A 17,555-nucleotide genomic window follows, 5' to 3' on the forward strand; every position below is an offset into this window, starting at 1 on the left:
CTGTTTCCACCCAGTTAATTACTCTCACCTGTTCTGGTTTAAATAATCACCCACCCAACATATAAACCTCCTGTGTCTCCAGTTAAACATGAGATCCTTCTGCTTCCCATGTTTTGTTTTGTTTTTGTACTTTTTTGACGTTTTCATTTTGCTTCTGTCGACATACTTGTGTTCTTTCAACTTAACCTGTTGTTGCTTCCCTCCCTGATTTTCGGATTGGGTTTTCTGCCTCGAGCTACATTGCTTTTAATTATATTTTTATTTAGCGACACACCTGTTCTGCTTTTCTTGCCATCTTCCCTGCATTTGTTTTCATGACAAACCTCAACACTGTATAATCTCTACATAAGACCACCCAGCCCCAACAAAATGCACAAAACCAGTTGTAGTTAGTGTTTCAGATTAATTTATAAAATAATTCACTTGAGATACAGTGCATTCCTCTACGTTACATTGCTTGTGTGCTTTACACACAGGACAGCCCTCTAAGTTTTAACAGCCTTGTCATTTAATGATTCAACTCATGAGTGCTTTGGCATAGTTCAATGTCAAACTACTAATTAAAAAGAGAAAAGTAAACTTAAGCCAAGTTAAATCTGATGATTCGTTGATACCGGTGGGTCAAAATCCAAAAAAGATCTACTTATATTTTACAAACAGTCAATATACACAGTAGACAAAATGTGTTAAAAAGTATGTTAAAGCCCATGGAAATCATCACCTTGTGATTTTTTTTTCCCATGCTGGCCTCAACAAAGACCTGTAAGCCTCAGTACAAATACTTCAAAAGAAAGCCAAAGAGAAAAGAGCAAAGTGCAAGTTAATATTAAAAACATGTTTTTTAAATTTCTGCACACTCAGCTGATTTTGACAAAACCCCAACCACATCATTACATTATTTACGCAGTACGAGTCACAAATAAGCACAGAGTATATTGCAGATATAATATATGAATGTCAATGTTGTTTCACTGATCTCACATCAGCCACAAGTGTTTACACTATTTCAGAGGGCGATACTTTCAGGCAGACTCTGGCAAATAACAGTATAAGCCTTTAAATAAAAATCACTGCAACTTATCTTACTATAATACTCTCCCTCTCACATACTGGGAATATTTTATTATACCATTTAAATAAGTATTGCTGCCCAGGTCTGGTCCCAAGGAGACGGATAGAGAGACACAAGATGACTGGAACGTCAGCAAGCATCGCAGGTTAAAGCTGACGAGCTGCTGAATGATTACTTGGCCTGCAAAGTAAGAGGAGAATTTCAAAGATTTTGGATTAGACATTAACATAATATGAGCTTGAAACTAATTTCAGTAAAACTTTATTAAACTTAGAGAAGCCTTACGTATGACTACGACTAACTCCACTGTTGATGGTCACTCCACATTCAGAACTGCCCAGTTGTCTTTTTTGTCCTGATCACAATAGTTGAAAACAATGTAACAGGTGAGCAGATATATGAGAATCAAAACAGAGGAACAGTTGAGCTCAAAAACCCAAGAAACATTTTCATTTAACCAAGAGATTTTTCACACTGGAAATCAGATAGACGTGCTCCAAAAAGCGAAAAAGCATTGCAGGAGAGGTAACACTGTTTTTATTTCAACAAAAATCAACATGTCAAATTATTTATACCATTTTTAATAAACAATTAGAGCACTGAAAGGATTGTTATACTTGCTGACCAGCTTTTTGCATTGGTATTTGTGGGATTTAATGTTTTGGGATGAGCTTTAAACTTTTAATGTTGAGGTGCATACTTGCCATCGCCCTAATCTTTAGATTCTATGTCAGATTTGATTTTTCACTGTGGCGAGGCCACTGCAAAATGTTAATAAAACCTTCATTCAGACAAGACAAACTGGTAAAAGTAAAATCAGAATTTTCCAAGGGCATATGAATATCTTTGAGCCGAACTGTATTTACATTTTCACTCTTTGTTTACGCTAAAGAGATGCGATCAAGCGTGCTGTCGCAGAAGATTTGCAGCAAAAGGGACAAATTCAGCCTGCTGGGGTATTGTTGGAGGGTGAGATCTGGTTAACGGAAACAGCTTATTATTTGTCAGTCAGTCTCTGACAGAGGTGACAGTGTAGGAAGATGCACTGAAGAGGGTAGGGAAGTGCAGCTTAGATGGTAAAGTCGGAGACGCTCTCGGTCAAGGGCATCATTGAAGGACACATATCAAAAATCTGACAAATCTGTAAATAGCTTGAGCAGAAATGTCAAAAACAATGGTGTTCAAATCTGACCTCTGACATGGCGGGCAGGTTGTCGCGAGGAGGCAGCCACATTGTTCTGTGGTTCTTGAGTCTCTGTCTCTGCAGAAGCTTCCTCAACAACCTCTTCACCTTACGATCTCTGGGGTCCGCACATTTCACTGCCTTCTTTGTGTAAAGTCTAGAAAGAGAAAGAGCAGAATTTCTCACTTGGATCGACCCAACACTCTGCAGATTTCAAACAAATTTGAAAGATGTAAGATCAGAAATACGTTTGTCAAGGTTTAAAGAACAAACACAATTGGACATGGGAACAAAATGATGAAAGTCCTGAGATCGTAAATTAAAAATGTTCATATCACTAGAGTCTTTTTGTATTTGATCACTTTAAAGCCACAAATGTCAAAGTGATTTATTGGCATTGTTGGGAAAGGCCAACACTGTAGTGCACAATTGTGAAAGACATGATTTTTTTACAAATACAAATCAGAAAACTGTTGTCTTCCATTGATCTCCTCTTAATGCTTTGTCAAATCACCTTTTGCCACACCTGTAGCTGCAAGTCAATTTGGTTACCACTTTTTCACATTTAATGATTTTGATTTTTGTCCAATTTTTGCGTGAACACCCTCTGTGAAAAGCAATTTTAACCTCTTATCAGAGTGAGCCTACATCCAAACCTCAAGATTTTTGAAGGTAATAAGTTTTCTTGCCCCGTATTCAACAACTCACCTACTGACCAGCTTTCCTGTTGAAGAAAAGCATCTCTGCAGCATGATGCAGCCACCACCATGTGAAGGGTTTGTTCAGGATTTTTAGTTTTTTAAAACACATTCTGCATATTGGCCAAAAAGTCTAATTTTGGTCTGATCTAAGCTGAGTTTTCCACATGCTTCATGTGTCTTCCATGTGGTTTGTGGCAAACAAGACTTCTTATATTGTTCAATCAACACTTTTGTCTTTCCACTCCATAACAGGACAGACTTGTGGAGTGTTTGTGTTTGTCAGATTCTTCCACCTGAGCTGTGAATCTCTGCAGCTCCCCAATAATCGCCATGGACATGTTGGGGAAGAAATATAAACCTTCTTCTCAATTACTCACTCCTTGAGCATTTGAGCATCATTTAAAATCTCAATGAAGTACATTGAAAATTTGTGGTTGTACGATAACAGGGGCAATGAAAACTTTTACAAGGTGCTGTTAAAATATTTTGTGTGTGAGAAGACTTCTGTGTTTGTGTTAACTGGATCGTGTGCAAAAGCAAAATCTCTTGCTACATCGGATTTCTGTGAACTGCAGGCAGTGATCGGTATCACAGTGTCGTTTACTTAACTAAACCCTGCTGTTCTGACTGAGTGACTGAATGCTGCGGGGCTCAGCTCGCCTGAAAAGTGTTTTCAGACAGCTTGTTATTCCCACATATTTCCTCTTTTACTTCCCTGGCAATCACAGCAAGCAGCTCTGCCATAACAATTTGACCTGGAAAGAAGACAATGCCTCTCGGGCCATGCAGCCCTGCTCCTACGCTAACGAGAAGCATTTTTTCCATGCCTCCAAATTGCTCCGTGCTCTTAAGCTCCAGGAGTGGATAGCTGAAATACTTGCATGATGGCTTGTATGCTGCAGTCGGGCCCCTCCGTCTGCACCTCAAACCGCAGCACATCTTTGGTACGCACCTTACCCTGGGAGTACAGCATGCAACACTGGACATCCCTCTGCATCTGCACGCCTTTTCCTGGGAAACGGAAAACACACCTTAGAATATATTACGCACTACATCACAGCATCAACACAAAAATGCAATTCAAAAAGTTTGGTAATAACCAAGAATCATCTTAATGTCAGCTACAGAATAATTATGCATTACTTCCACATTGTCTGTCCTAAAAATAATCCTCACAGGAATGTCAGAGGAGATGCAATGGTTTACCCTGTTCAGTGTGAGAAATGAGTGGAAGTGAGATGAGGAGAGGGGGAGTGTGTGTTTGGCATCATGTCTCCTCATTCAAAGCCAATGTGTAAACAAAACAAAGTGAGATCTGAAACACTAGGAGCAATGCGAGCTGTAAAATAAAATAATAATAGTAGAAGGAAAGAGCTGTTTGCTATGCCATGGGTGATGCCGAATCAGAGCACTTCCTAAGCTGTGTTTCATAGAAGAGGCTGGCATGTCGCTCTGCATGCGTGTGATTTTCAGATGCTCATCTTGCGTTCTGCCCCTCTGTTTACATCCATGCCTACATCCTCACTGCTGCCATGCCTCTTTCCCTTTTCTTTCCTTTTTTTTTGTGTTCGCCATCGCTCTATTTGCCAACCTGTCCACCTGCAGGGTGCATGCAATACGAGCAAGACGCAAAACACACAGATATTCAAAGGATGGCTGTGTCCTACCTTCTACAGATGCCAGGAAGATAACAGTGAGCGAGAGAACAGTCAGCGTCTGCAGCATGAACATGGTGAGACTGGCAGGGAGGAGAGGATAATCTACTCTGTTACCTCTCCCTCTATGGCTGCCTCTTGTAGATAACTCCCTCCCTCTCTTTATACCTCCCTGCCCATCTCTCACTCACTCACTTTCACCACCTCTCCTTTTTCTGTCTCTTACCGTCCTTCCCTCCTACCCTCCGTTTATCCTTTCTCATGTCCTCGCTCAGGATGCCAAACCCAATTTGTTTGATTTGAGGCTTTAAATTCCTTTTTTTTCTCCTCTGCTGCGTGTTTTGCCTTAAGGACTGAATAGATTTCCAAAGAGTGATAAGAACAAATAACAATTCTCATGCTATCGCGTTAAATCAAATCGCCTGTACAGTTATTTAGCAAGCAAACTGACAAAAACAGGGTTTTTTTTTTCCAGATTTAAGATTTATTTAGGTTAATTTGTACTTCTTATGGGCACTGATGTCATAGTAATGTGTAATTATGCATTTTAAATATTGTTTACCAAATAAACAACTTCAGTGAGCATATTTTTTAATCTGCACATTTTCTGTAAGCAGAATTTTACAGACTCAAAAATGTACATACATTCCACCAATATATGATTAAATGTCCCTTAGCAGGTTGCACCTTATTCATGAGCTTATATTAGCTTCTGGACTAATTCTGGCTGCGTCGTTTGCCACTTCAATTTGTTGGTATTTCAGTAGTGAGACATGAGGGTTGCGGGTTTGAATCCCAGCTGGGAGTTTGTATTTTGAGGTTGCACGTTCTCCCGGTGCAAGCAACTTTACATCATTGTGGACTGAGGCAGTGGCGACTGAAAAAGAATTAGCTGCTCCAAGACCGACACCTTCAAGCTTGACTGACCTCTGCAGCTGCAGAAATGCACAAACTACCGTAAATACCTTGAGAGAACAGTTATGATCAGGGGGATAAAGACTGAGCTAATTTTCTAGAGTTGCACAGCTTGAAGGAGTCAGGTCTTTAAAACAAAACACACTGAAAGGGTATTACAATATGTGCCAATAGCCTAATATTCTTTCAGTAGAAAAGATATAAATTGTCTGTGATTTATCTTTCTATGTCAAACCCTTTGCCTCTCATGGATAAAAAAAAAAAAAAAAAAAAAAAAACTAAAGAAGCTGTTGATGTCTACATGTGTTCTCGGTTTTCATCGGTTCTGGCTCAGAGCTCATCTGTTTAGTTGGCTTCTTGGTGAAACCATTTCAAAAGCAGCCGCTGCCTTTGTCTTTCTTTTTTGCTCAATGTATAGAGTGCACCCAGACTCCCAGTCAGTCACTGTAAGTTGCCATTCAAATGGAGGTTTCTCCTCTATTTCGTTTGGCTATAAGTTTGGCTTTTGAATTGAACTGAATTAAATTGAATTGAAGTGACTGCATGGTGGCACCATTGGTAGTTCTGTTGCCTGGGGTCTTTCTGCATACGGGATCCCCTTCCTGTGCATGTGAGCTTGCAAAGCACAAAGTGGCTGGAATAATAAAGATTGAAGAGTAACATCCAGCTATTCAGCTTGTTCCAACCCAACTATTAGCCAATGGAAAGTTTGACACAACTGTGCATTCCAGTCAGAAAATTAACTCCCAGAACACGTCCAAACCAGCTGATTCTGGGGTTCTGGAATGGCCTGTCCTCAACTCTACTAAAAATGTACAAACTTTGGTTAAAATTTAGGTTTGCGCCTGGAAGCTCTCCTGTTTAAGCCAGATTTATGCCATGACTCTGTTATTTGTTTCAAAGAGCATGTAGTTAAAACTCTAAAGGACATTTATTACTATATTAGTGAGAGTGCGTGTTTATATTTGAACTTATCTAATTTTTACTTCTGCCACAGGTGTAAACTTCTGAGTGATGCTGCAGCTAAACCCTGAAGTCCAACATCAGTATGAAACTAATCTGAGCACATTGGCTTATTTCAAATCTTGGCTCATTCTGCACAAAAGTCACCAAATACATGGAAAGTATTTTTATAACAAATGATACAGAAGATTCAATAACAGCTCAATGCCAGAGCTCTACATCTTCTCCATTACTGTGCATAAATCATAATAAAGTTGGGACTTTGCTTCCATAATCAAACAGCACAAGAGTAACGTGGAGCTTCAACATGCCAGTAAAGTGTATTCATCTGTAGCCTGGCGGCTTCAATGGAAAGCAGCAGCACAGCCTGATTACATGATAAAAACCAGAGGAAATAAAGTAACCCTGCATGTGTTTCCGATAAGAATTAATATGGTTAGTCTGTGCTGGGAAAAACGATAGAAACAGGTTACGAAAACATAACACATCCAACAACAGCAGAGTGAAAAATGATCAATGATAAAATCTTGAAAGCGTCATGGATGAAGAAATGCTGCTGCACTAATTAAAGTGTAATAAATCAAAGCTGGAGGTGTAATTTGTCACATTAACAGATTACTTTTAATTTAAAAAAAAAATACTCCAGTGGGATGTGTTGTCCAATTTAAACAGGGGATATTAATTTTTTTTTAAATCAACCTTTTGACAGGTTCAGCTATCCTTTTTTCAGGTTTTAGCTATGTGGCTCAATCTGGTGATATACAGTAATGATATGCATTAAAATAGTGTTTTATGGTCTTAATTTACTCAGATAATAGTGAAAACTGGATTTGTTCATTCTCTCACTGGTAATGTCTGTATATTTGTGCTTTTGTAATGTTAATTTTCAATAAATACATCAAAGACTAAAAAAATACTCCTGCAGGTTTGTTACAATGATACCATACATGCTTGACACCAAGACTTTTTTCCACACATATCATGCGTTTCTACGGTCCTAATGGCATTTTGTTTTTATTAAAGACAATTTTTAACATATTTGCTTTATTCCAGTATCATTCAACATTTCTTCCTTCTATCCAAACATCCATTTCCATACTTAGCTGACGTTTTGCCTCAATACACCATCTTCCAAATTATTATGCAAGTGATAATATTTTCTCAGATTTTCCTAAATGGTCAACGCAAATGATGGTCAGTATAATTTTCAAGTCATGAACTATTACAGTATAAATCAAATTTTACTGAACAAAGCTCCCCATGAGAACAGTATTTTTTTCAAAACATCTTTGTTTCTCCCCTTTTATGCCCACAGCAGCCAATGGCACAGTGGTATTCCGTGCATCATCATATGGTGCATTGTCATGCATGAGGATAATTTTGCTACTGAAGGTACGGCTCTTCTTTTTGTACCATGAAAGAAACTGATCAGTCAGAAAGTCCATATACTTTGCTGTGGTCAATTTCACATCTTCAGGGGCCAACCAGCTCTCTCCCCATGATTTCGGCCCAGAAATTGACTCCACCACCGTCTTGTTGACGTCACAGCCATGTTGGGATCCGCTGGCCATCCACCACCGATCCACTACTGTGTCCATCTGGACCATCCAGGGTTGTACAGCTGTCACCAGTAAGCAAGTCTGTTTGAAAATTAATCTTCATGTAGAGCTGGGCCCACTGCCATCGTTTCTGCTTGTGAGCTCTGGTTAGGGGCCCAATAGTAGGTTCATGCACCACAAACCTCTGGAGGATCCTCCACCTTGAGGTTCCAGAGGCACCAGCAGCTTCAAATCACTGTTTGCTGCTTTGTAAGGGCATTTTAACCGCTCTTCTCTTAATCCGTTGAATTTGTCTAACAGAAACCTTCCTCATTATACCTTTATCTATACAAACCCATCTTTGTTCTGAATCAGACACAAATCTCTTCACAGTACGATAACGCTTCAGTTTTTGTTAAATATCTATTGTTTTCATATTTTGTCATACAGCACTACACTGTCTGATGATTTTTGTCAGCAGAGAGATCCTTTCTCTTTCCCATTTTGCTTGAAAACTGTGGCCTGCTTAATAATGTGGAACATCCTTCTTAAGTAGATTTCCTTTAATTGAACTCACCAGACCAGCTAATCAACCCAGTTCTCTGAAATTAATTATAGTGATTCAAAGAACCCTGACACACAATACCATCTATAAATTTAATAGCACAACAAAAATTTTTATCTTAATGACACTTAAATCCAATTTGCAAAATAATGTGGAACATGGTGTATTTTCACATAATGGTATTTCCATTTCATGAAACGTTTAGGCATGTCTCCAAAAATTAAGATCTTTAACTATGACAGCACTTACAAATTGTAATCCAGAAGATATTTTGCGCCAAATACATGTAACCCTGGCAAATAGAACCAGTTTCTTTCCAGAACATTGCGATGGCTGAACATTATTGACTATTGTTTGAACAGATGAATGCGCAGACTTATGGAGGCCTTCAGTCTCTTCCTAATATATTAGCTAATTTCCTTTGATTGTGCAAAGTATGTTTACATTTTTGTATGCATCACATTAAGAATAATAGTGACTTCATGTTATGCATGTAAACCAAAATGTGTGAAAATATAAGGGCTTTTCACCCTACAGCCTTAAAATTTAATTTATTAAGATGCGTTTTAGAGTATAATTGTGAAGGACAAGGGAAACAATATCTGAAAATTGTGTGCTGCACTTGCATCCACACCCTTTACATTGCTTACATATAATACACTGTAAACAATTGCATCTGGAAGTCAAACGATTTGTAAACAGACCTCACCTGTGTGTGACTTACATGAATTAAGACCTCACAGGTTTGTTGGAGAACATTCCTGAACAAACAGACTCTGAAAGACCAAAAATCACAACAGACAGGTCAGGAAGAAGATGGTGGAAGTTCAAAGTAGGGTTATGTTTTAGAAACAATAATCCAGACTTTGAACGTGTCACAGGATGCTGTTTAAACCATCGCCTGAAAATGAAAAGAACATGAATAACAACAAGTCACAGTAAGTATGATGGAATTGACCCGAGGGAATAACCTGTGTAAGAGTTATTCTTTTCTCCTGCAGTGAAGCTGTACTTGCGTATTCCACAATCTTTCTTCCTCTCTCATGTTCATGAAAAGGTAACATGCTTTTAATTTTGATCTGGTCAGCCTGCCTATGAGTGAATTATCCTCCTTTCTTTTTTCTGTTGGATTGACACCAAATGTTGACACTTAAAGCTCCTAGTGCAGATCAGTGAAAAGCCTTTTTTACTGACTAAATTCCTTGTTATTTATGGTTTTGTAATTTATCAGGATTATAAAGCATGCTTTGCCAATAAAGTCAAAAAATCTGCAACAAACCTTTTATGTTTGGTTAGAAATCACTGCTTTCTTTTCTTTTGTCTTAACTGGGCTTAAAAATATAAAACGTTTTCCATAAGACAGCTGGTATGGATCCACAAAAGAATCTTCCAGATCGATATGTATAGACAGCACTTTTACAACTTTTCAATTTTATTTGTATTCAGGATTACAGGATTGTAGTTCACAATATTTGAACGGATTTATAGGGCCAAACACAAGTAATTAGAGAAAAAAAAAGTGCAAAACAAGAACACAAACAAAACGTGTCCTGGAGGGATGATCCTACACCAAGCCTCCACATCAGTGCAAACCACAATGGTCATCCAAGACAAAAGTTCACAAGGCAAATATTTATATGGATATTCGTCCAAACAAATCTCCATATAAAAATAAGAAACAATCAAGTACCTTACCCAGAAATTTAAAAGCAATCTGCATGTCACCTCAGTGATCATCAAAACATTTTCTATTATTTGGAAAACCACAATTTTAACAGTATTGAGGTGAATGTTGCAGAATGTGTGTGCTAACCCCTTTAATTTCTCCAAACACACAATCACAAGTAAAGCCTATTTTATAATAACCCGTATAGTGAATGGAAGAAACTAGAAGTCTCCCTTTTCTCTAAGTTTGTGTTTCACTCATGAAGTCTTAGCTGCACTACAGTAATGTTATTTTGAGAACAGTCTCTAAGAAGTCACTTCAAGCTAATGCTACACATTCTGTGGTCACCTTTGGAGATAGCAATTTCTGATTTATCTTAATAAAGTGACATGTGGATGTTAGCAAGCAGCTTTGCTGGCAGAGGACACATAAAAACTAAAACCTTAGCGATACATTTTCTAATCAGAAAACATTTATGTTTCCCTCCAATCCACACCAGCAGAAAGAAAATGTTTCTCTGAGATAGTGGCTGATGAAATTTCTTCTTAGCATTGTGTTAACACACTCCTGAATGAAAGCGTATAATGCCTTTGTGAAGCTTGAGGGGGAAAAAAACTCTCCAGACATGAAGGCAACAATATGTCCTTAAGGAATTCAAGGTATGAAAATATGCAGTCTGTGCTGAGGGGTGAGGCTGGCGTAAAAGCGTGCACTATGTATACATATGGGTATATGTGAGCGTGTGTGCATGATGGGTGTGGGTTAAAGAATTTGACCCAAGAAATCAGGCTGGAATCTAAACTGCACAAACATACCTTTCTCATGACTACAGGCCTGCCTGTGAGCCAGATACATCTTTCTGTTTATCTTTTCCCTGATTAAAATATCTGTCGTGCAGAGCCACAAATATGGTGAATCACAAATAAAAAAAACAACCCCAGGAGCGATGGGAAGGATAGTTAATGCTTCCCTCACTCGGTGAAACATTATCCGGGGATGTAAGGAGGGATGTTGTGCCCTCCTGGAGTTGATGGAAAGCTTGGCCCACTGAGCTGGACGTGCAGCCTCACAGACTCTTAATGTACCTGAAAAGGATTACTGACGGATAAAATGCAGGGGGGGAAATAGTTGAGATAATCTTTAAATGAAGGCAAACAGACAAAAAGCTTCATGGAACGTAGAAGCCTAAAAACATCTTTTTAATTATTTTTGTGCTAAAGGAATTCATTTAATTTATTTAAAAAATAATAACAATAACAATAATAATAATAATAATAATAATAATAATAATAATAATAATAATAATAATAATAATAATAATAATGGTTCAAATGCACTAATTTAGATATGTTAAGTTTGTATATAAATTTGTGTCTTGCAAGGTTGCAAGACACAAATCAGTAGGTTTTGACACACTTCACTTTTGTTGTCACTGGTAACATTTTCAATTAAAATCAATTCATTTGTTGTAACATAATCTAATTTTTGACTACCTTGGAGTAGAGAAAGTCTACAACAAAATGAAGTGTTTTTTTTTTGCCTTTTTGGGTATTTTTACACACAGTTTTTGGAACCTCTAACTATTTTTAGTTAGTAAATGTAAATTTTATAGAACCTTTTGTGTATCATTAAAGGAAATAGTGACTTGGTAAAGAAAAAAAAAGTACTCTATTTAAAGGTGCGAAATAATTAAAATATTATACATTTAAATTTGTTTCTGAATGTTTCAGTGTGAGAATTTTAAGGCATTTTAAACATTTCCATAAACCAAAGAATTTGCCATAAATCACGGTAGTTATATAAATAATTTACAGTCATGAAAGCCTCAGAGCTGCTGGAAAAGCCATGAACTCTCAGTCCCAAGACAGTTTATTATTTGATTGCAACAAAGTACAGATTTCTCTCTCTTTAATTTTTTTTTTTTATTGGAGAAATTGTTAAAGAAAAATCTGTCTTATAGGTCCAGATGAAGACAGATATGGACTTGGTTGTTTTATTTATTTATTTATTTATTAAATAGATTGGCTCTTTTCTTTTTGTCTATCTGTTAGTCGTTTGAAAAATTTATCAACTGAATATGAGTATTTTTATAAGCAAGGCCACATGTTCTGCACTAAATCTACCATGACTTTGAGCCTTGAATGAATGACTCGGGTACCTTATTTTAATACAGATGTTCAGTATTGAATTTTTCAAATTTTTTTTTTTTTTTGTTACTGTGAAAATAAAGCACTGCCCATTCCTCCATCCTGTGAGGACTGGGCAGTGTGACGATAAAGAGCAGTGTGCATTCCTCTGCAGGGAGTAGACTTGTTGCTCTCCTGAATCCAAACTGCTGAGCTTCCCATCACTCCGCTTCACTGACCCCCGAAACACCAGACCCTGAAAAAAACCACCTTAAACACACTGAGGAATTTATTTTAGAAATCTCCACCACAAACACGTTTCAGGGTCTCGACTGAGCCTGGAGTCTGAAACTAGAGACTTTGGATGTGTTTTACAAGTGCTGCCTGGAAGAACAACACACATCTCAGATTTGCAGAGGCTCTCGTACATTCCTGGTGCGATGTGATTTTCTCAGTGTCGCGGTGCAGAGGGAGAAATTCGAACCTCAGTATTTCTTTGTGGGCTTGCTTTACATGCTTTATGTGCAGCCAAGAAACAAAAGGAGAGAAGAACGAGCCAGCTCTTTTGACATGGCACAAAGTCATGTAAAATTAAGTATCCCTAATTTTGTCTCAATAAGTGATTAGATGTATTTTGTTCCTAATTCTTCTTTTTAATTGTTCCACTAGAAGTTTTTTTCCTGTTCCAGTTCTCAGCTCACCAGAACTGTGATTCTTTTGAAGAAAGATAAAATTTTTAACATCATGCAGCCTAAATCCAAGCCGTTCTGAATTCTTTAGCTGCTTTTTAAAAGAATCCGCAAAATGAAGACCGTCAAAAGATGGAGGCAATGCAATCTACAACTCCAAAGGATTTATTATCCCCTCTGGTCTTAATAAGAAGTATTTGTGAAACCACTAATTAAGCTGTTAAGCGGAGTTTAAGGTTTTGCGTGACTAGCTTTCACAAAGAGTTGAGGTTTGTAAATCTCTTTAGGTCCTGAATTCTTATTTTTCACCTTTTTCAAATTCAGTCTAAAGTTTTTACTTGGATTTTGGTATTTTCTTCTTTAATTCTTCACCATTTCAGAAAGGCTTTTCTTAACCGTCATTGAAGTTGACGTCAGCTTAGGAATCGGATAATAAGACTTTTATGTAGGAGGACAATGTTGTGTCAGTATCGAATAGACAACTTTACAGTGAAGGCATTGTAAATTGTGACTTTTGGCACTTTTTGTAACCTGTCAGAAAGATACAGTCTGTTCACACACTTAAAAATAATTTTAAAAGATTGAAAAAAAAAAGCATTTCTGCACAGCATAAAGTCTCAACATACCTCACCTGAGGGTCTGAATGCCATTTATAATGACATTTTGTATTAGATGTTGGTTTAGTGGCAACATCTAACACAGGAAAGATAAGAAAAAAAAAGGGCTAGACCAGAGCCAATAAGCTGCTGGCCATCAGCTAGAATAATTGACATATCATCAGACTGGGATCACTTGATAAAGAAGAACCTTTTCTAGCAGATCAAAAACATCCACTTTTTACTGATTTTAAACAAATACCCTCAGGTTGAAAGCATTTTCAAACCAGTCCTAATTAGTTTCTTTTCCTTTTAACAAACCTTAAAGCAATAGTGTTTAAATAGCTAAGTTACTTCCTCAGTATGTCATCAAGTTTTTCCAGAGGTCTGGTAATAAAGCATTATTTGACTCAGATGCAGGAGAAAATCAGAAACATGCAGGATAGTAGCTTTTTGACAATTAGAGTAAGAAACCCTTTCATATTTGCTCCAATACAGATTTGTTTGGCTGTTTTATGCAATCAAATAAACTTTAATGTCTTTCCTGGTCCTGAATAAGCAGGAAACCAATGTTTCTGAGAGTTGGTTTCATTAGTAAGGGGAAATGGATGTCTAAACCAGCCAGGCCCTATGTGGGAAAATAGTTGAGCCTCTTGTTAAATCATAAATAAAACACAAAAACAATTATGAGATCATTAAAATGGAACGTATTCAACAACATGAAGTAGGCTAAAAGATCTCAAGTCTACACATCTTACTCGAAAGAAATGCAAAAAACAGAAAGTGACATCTTAGAGTTTGGAAAGGCCTAAAAAGCAATTTCCAATGTTCCAGTACATTGTGAGTATTTTCACAAATAAAGAAAACATGAAACAATGGAAAACTTTCCCCAAAGAGCTTGTTTTAAATCTGATCACAGTGATCTTAACCAAGACGTTCAAACTTTAAACACCCCGAAATTTGGCTGAAGTTCAGATGAAAATTGTGCAAAGAAAAAAAATGGCCCTGATGATTTTTCAAAGGTGACGCAAAACTAAAGCACTTTATGGGAATTGTTGCTGCCAATGGCAACAAAACTAGGTATTATGTTTAGAGGGAGTGTGTCACTTACAGTCTGCGCTGTTTGGATAACTTATTTCCCCTTATTTTCAAATATTCATTAAGCAAAAACAGGAATAAAAAGAAAATAACATAAAAGAAACAGGGGAGTTACAGAAATCTGATGCAGACAAACAAATGCTGTTTAAAACATAAAATTTATTTCAATGTATTTTAGAATTACCCAGATATTTACAGAAGAATATACACATCACAGTTAAAAGAAATCCAAAGGAATCAGCTATATATAAAAAGCTGTCAATAAACACTGAATGTCGTCAGCTGCTTCTGCAAAGGAAGGTTCTTGTATGATGGCAGAAATGACTCTTTAATCTAGCGTACCTGCAGAGAAAACAGGAGAGCGTGTCTCTAATTTATGGAGTTAGGATAGTGCTCAAATTACACTGAAGAAAGGTAAATAACTAAAATCTGAGCACTGTGCTGATTTGTGTATTGTCTGAACAAGGCTTACCTTCTAGGAAAGCAAACTCATCTATGGCCTCGATAGCATTGTCTGTGAACAAAAATACAGCCACGCTTTAACAACTTCATCTCCGACATCAGTTTACTACATCCTATAATATTGTTGATAAAAAACACCAGAGCTGCTTAAAATGCATAAATATGTACCAATCATCTACAAGCTACATTTAAAGTATAAAATGAAAACTGCAGATGTGGAGAAAGCAAATTATTTACGACAGATGCTACTATCCTTTTGGAATGAACAATATGAGATGTCTGGTATCGATTTCATCCTATTTAACCAGAAAATTTAGATATGGACATAATATTCTGTCAGGTTCCATAATGTCACACAATAGAAAAATCTTCTGATTTTTTTCAGTAGTTTTCCCATTATATCCCAGAGTTCTCGTGACACTGAGCCTCCGTCTCCCTGCATTTTTGAGATTTGAGATTTTCCCTTTAGCCACTGAAGCTGGAAAGATATCAACTATGATAAATAAACTGGAGTGGAAGAGTTTGCTTAAAGAGTAGATAATGACATAACTCTACAAACATAATAAGAACCTTAATTGAAAAGCATAGAGGGTGGTTGTATCAGGCCCACACTGCCTCTGGCACAGACTGTATGAAGTGTAAAAAGCATCTTTAAGAGTAAATGATCGTTTATACGTAAAATCAACATATTTTGCTTCACAAATTTCAGTTTCACTGATATGCTAAATATCTCATACTACTGTAGTAGCTTATGTAATGTAACAAGACTTACCCAAGTCTTTTCTTTGTAATGTTTTCCTCTTTCCTTGCTGGGCGTACACAAGAGCATCTTTGGCAATCATCTCAACAAACAATTCCTATGAGATATGAAAAAAGAATGTAAATAAATATCTAATATTTCATTTTATACTTGAAATAAACATTTTATGCTTATCCATTAATTAATTTACTTAGAATTTATGTCTAACTATCCACCTTATTCAGACCAAATTCTTACTGTAGTATTGTTCTCTCTGTACTATTCCAAAAACAAATAATCAGATTGAGAAAAAACGTAAGAGTAGATGCGAAATTATATCAATAAACATAAGCTATCTTTACAGGTTTATTTTACAGCTGCATGTGCTGCAGTTCTTTCCTTTTGTATCGGTTTCAACCTCACTTTTTCCTTCCACTCAACTTCCCATTACTATGCATACAAAACACTGAAGAAGCAGCTCCTTTAGTAATGAGCTCCTCCTTGCAGGTGATGTCAATGTCCATGTGCTGAACAACAGTCTATTTATTTCTCTTATCCACTGAGAAACACTTATGTATTAATATTATTGTTTCTTAGCCTTATGTAAAGGAGAATTCGACTGAATCGTGGGTTTTCATCAGATAGAAGCCATAATAGTCAAAATTAGCTAAATAAAATGTTTGAAATACATCAGGCTGTGTGAAAGTCATTTGTATAACATAATAAAATCATCAACAACGCTTCCATAAATCCTTGATAATGACGTTACTCCTCTCTGTTCCCTGCATCTGTGACTGTACCGTGGCTTTAGCGATGATGAACACGGACTCTTGGCTGGCGAGGGACACGTCTGGGTCGGTCTTCATCAGAGCTTTGATGCGGGCCAGCGGGAGTTTGGACAGGCGGCTGTGAGGCACGGCGGGCCCGGAGGAGCCTGTCTGCTGCTGCTGGCTCTTCTCCTCCACCTCCGCCCCGCGGTTCTCCTCTTCAGTCCCGCTACGCGCAGAGTCCTGCTCCGCTGGGAAAGGCGCTTCTACAGTAGCTGCCATTCTATGTAGGTGATCGCAACTTTATTTCTCTTAAACGCCACTCAGCTGTGAGAGTGTGTATTCATGTCAAAACACAAACAATCTCTAGCAGCAGCGCACCAGCATGTGCTTCCGGCTTGTTGGTGAATTGCCTCTTGTTATTGGTCCGTCAGCTCAGGCACCGCCAAAAAATACTCGTTGCTGATTGGACAGCTGTGAGTTAGAGCAAGGCTATTGGCTGGAATGAAATGTCCTTCAAGCTTTTTTACCGCCACCGAAGATTCAGATGGACATGCTGCAGTAATGTCGAGATTCAGACTTTGTTGTATGAATATGGCGATATATTTAAATGTTATAATGGTAAGATTATATGTTCAATGGGTATAGAAATTTTGAACGTACATATGAAGAAAATTTGTTAAAGTCACTACACGGTGTACCCACTAGAGGGCAGTAAAAATCAGCGAAAGCTATAAAGTAGTACTTGTGTACACCGCTGAAGTGGATAGCAGCAAACACACAAGAGCACGTAAATAAGAAATCCTAAACAAGACGTAAT

At 37.5% G+C, this 17,555-nt stretch overlaps 2 protein-coding genes across 2 annotated transcripts; both read right to left on the reverse strand.

Moving 5' to 3' along the window:
• Positions 1-161: 161 nt before the first annotated feature.
• ccl44 (chemokine (C-C motif) ligand 44) lies at positions 162-5,204 on the reverse strand. Its single transcript, XM_044129212.1, has 5 exons — positions 4,624-5,204; positions 3,838-3,967; positions 2,265-2,412; positions 1,358-1,427; positions 162-1,252 (listed from the first exon to the last, which is right to left on the reverse strand). Exons 1-4 carry the CDS (start codon positions 4,685-4,687, stop codon positions 1,389-1,391), a joined length of 381 nt encoding a protein of 126 aa, XP_043985147.1. The 5' UTR covers positions 4,688-5,204; the 3' UTR covers positions 162-1,252; positions 1,358-1,388.
• Positions 5,205-14,906: 9,702 nt separating this feature from the next.
• Positions 14,907-17,160, reverse strand: pole4 (polymerase (DNA-directed), epsilon 4, accessory subunit). The gene is made up of 4 exons (XM_044129213.1): positions 16,769-17,160; positions 16,002-16,086; positions 15,240-15,281; positions 14,907-15,109 (listed from the first exon to the last, which is right to left on the reverse strand). The coding sequence occupies exons 1-4, from the start codon at positions 17,015-17,017 to the stop codon at positions 15,096-15,098; spliced, it is 390 nt and encodes a 129-aa protein (XP_043985148.1). The 5' UTR covers positions 17,018-17,160; the 3' UTR covers positions 14,907-15,095.
• Positions 17,161-17,555: the final 395 nt, after the last annotated feature.

This window comes from Gambusia affinis, linkage group LG10 (genome assembly GCF_019740435.1).
Source record: "Gambusia affinis linkage group LG10, SWU_Gaff_1.0, whole genome shotgun sequence".
NCBI classification, from domain to species: Eukaryota; Metazoa; Chordata; class Actinopteri; order Cyprinodontiformes; family Poeciliidae; genus Gambusia; species Gambusia affinis.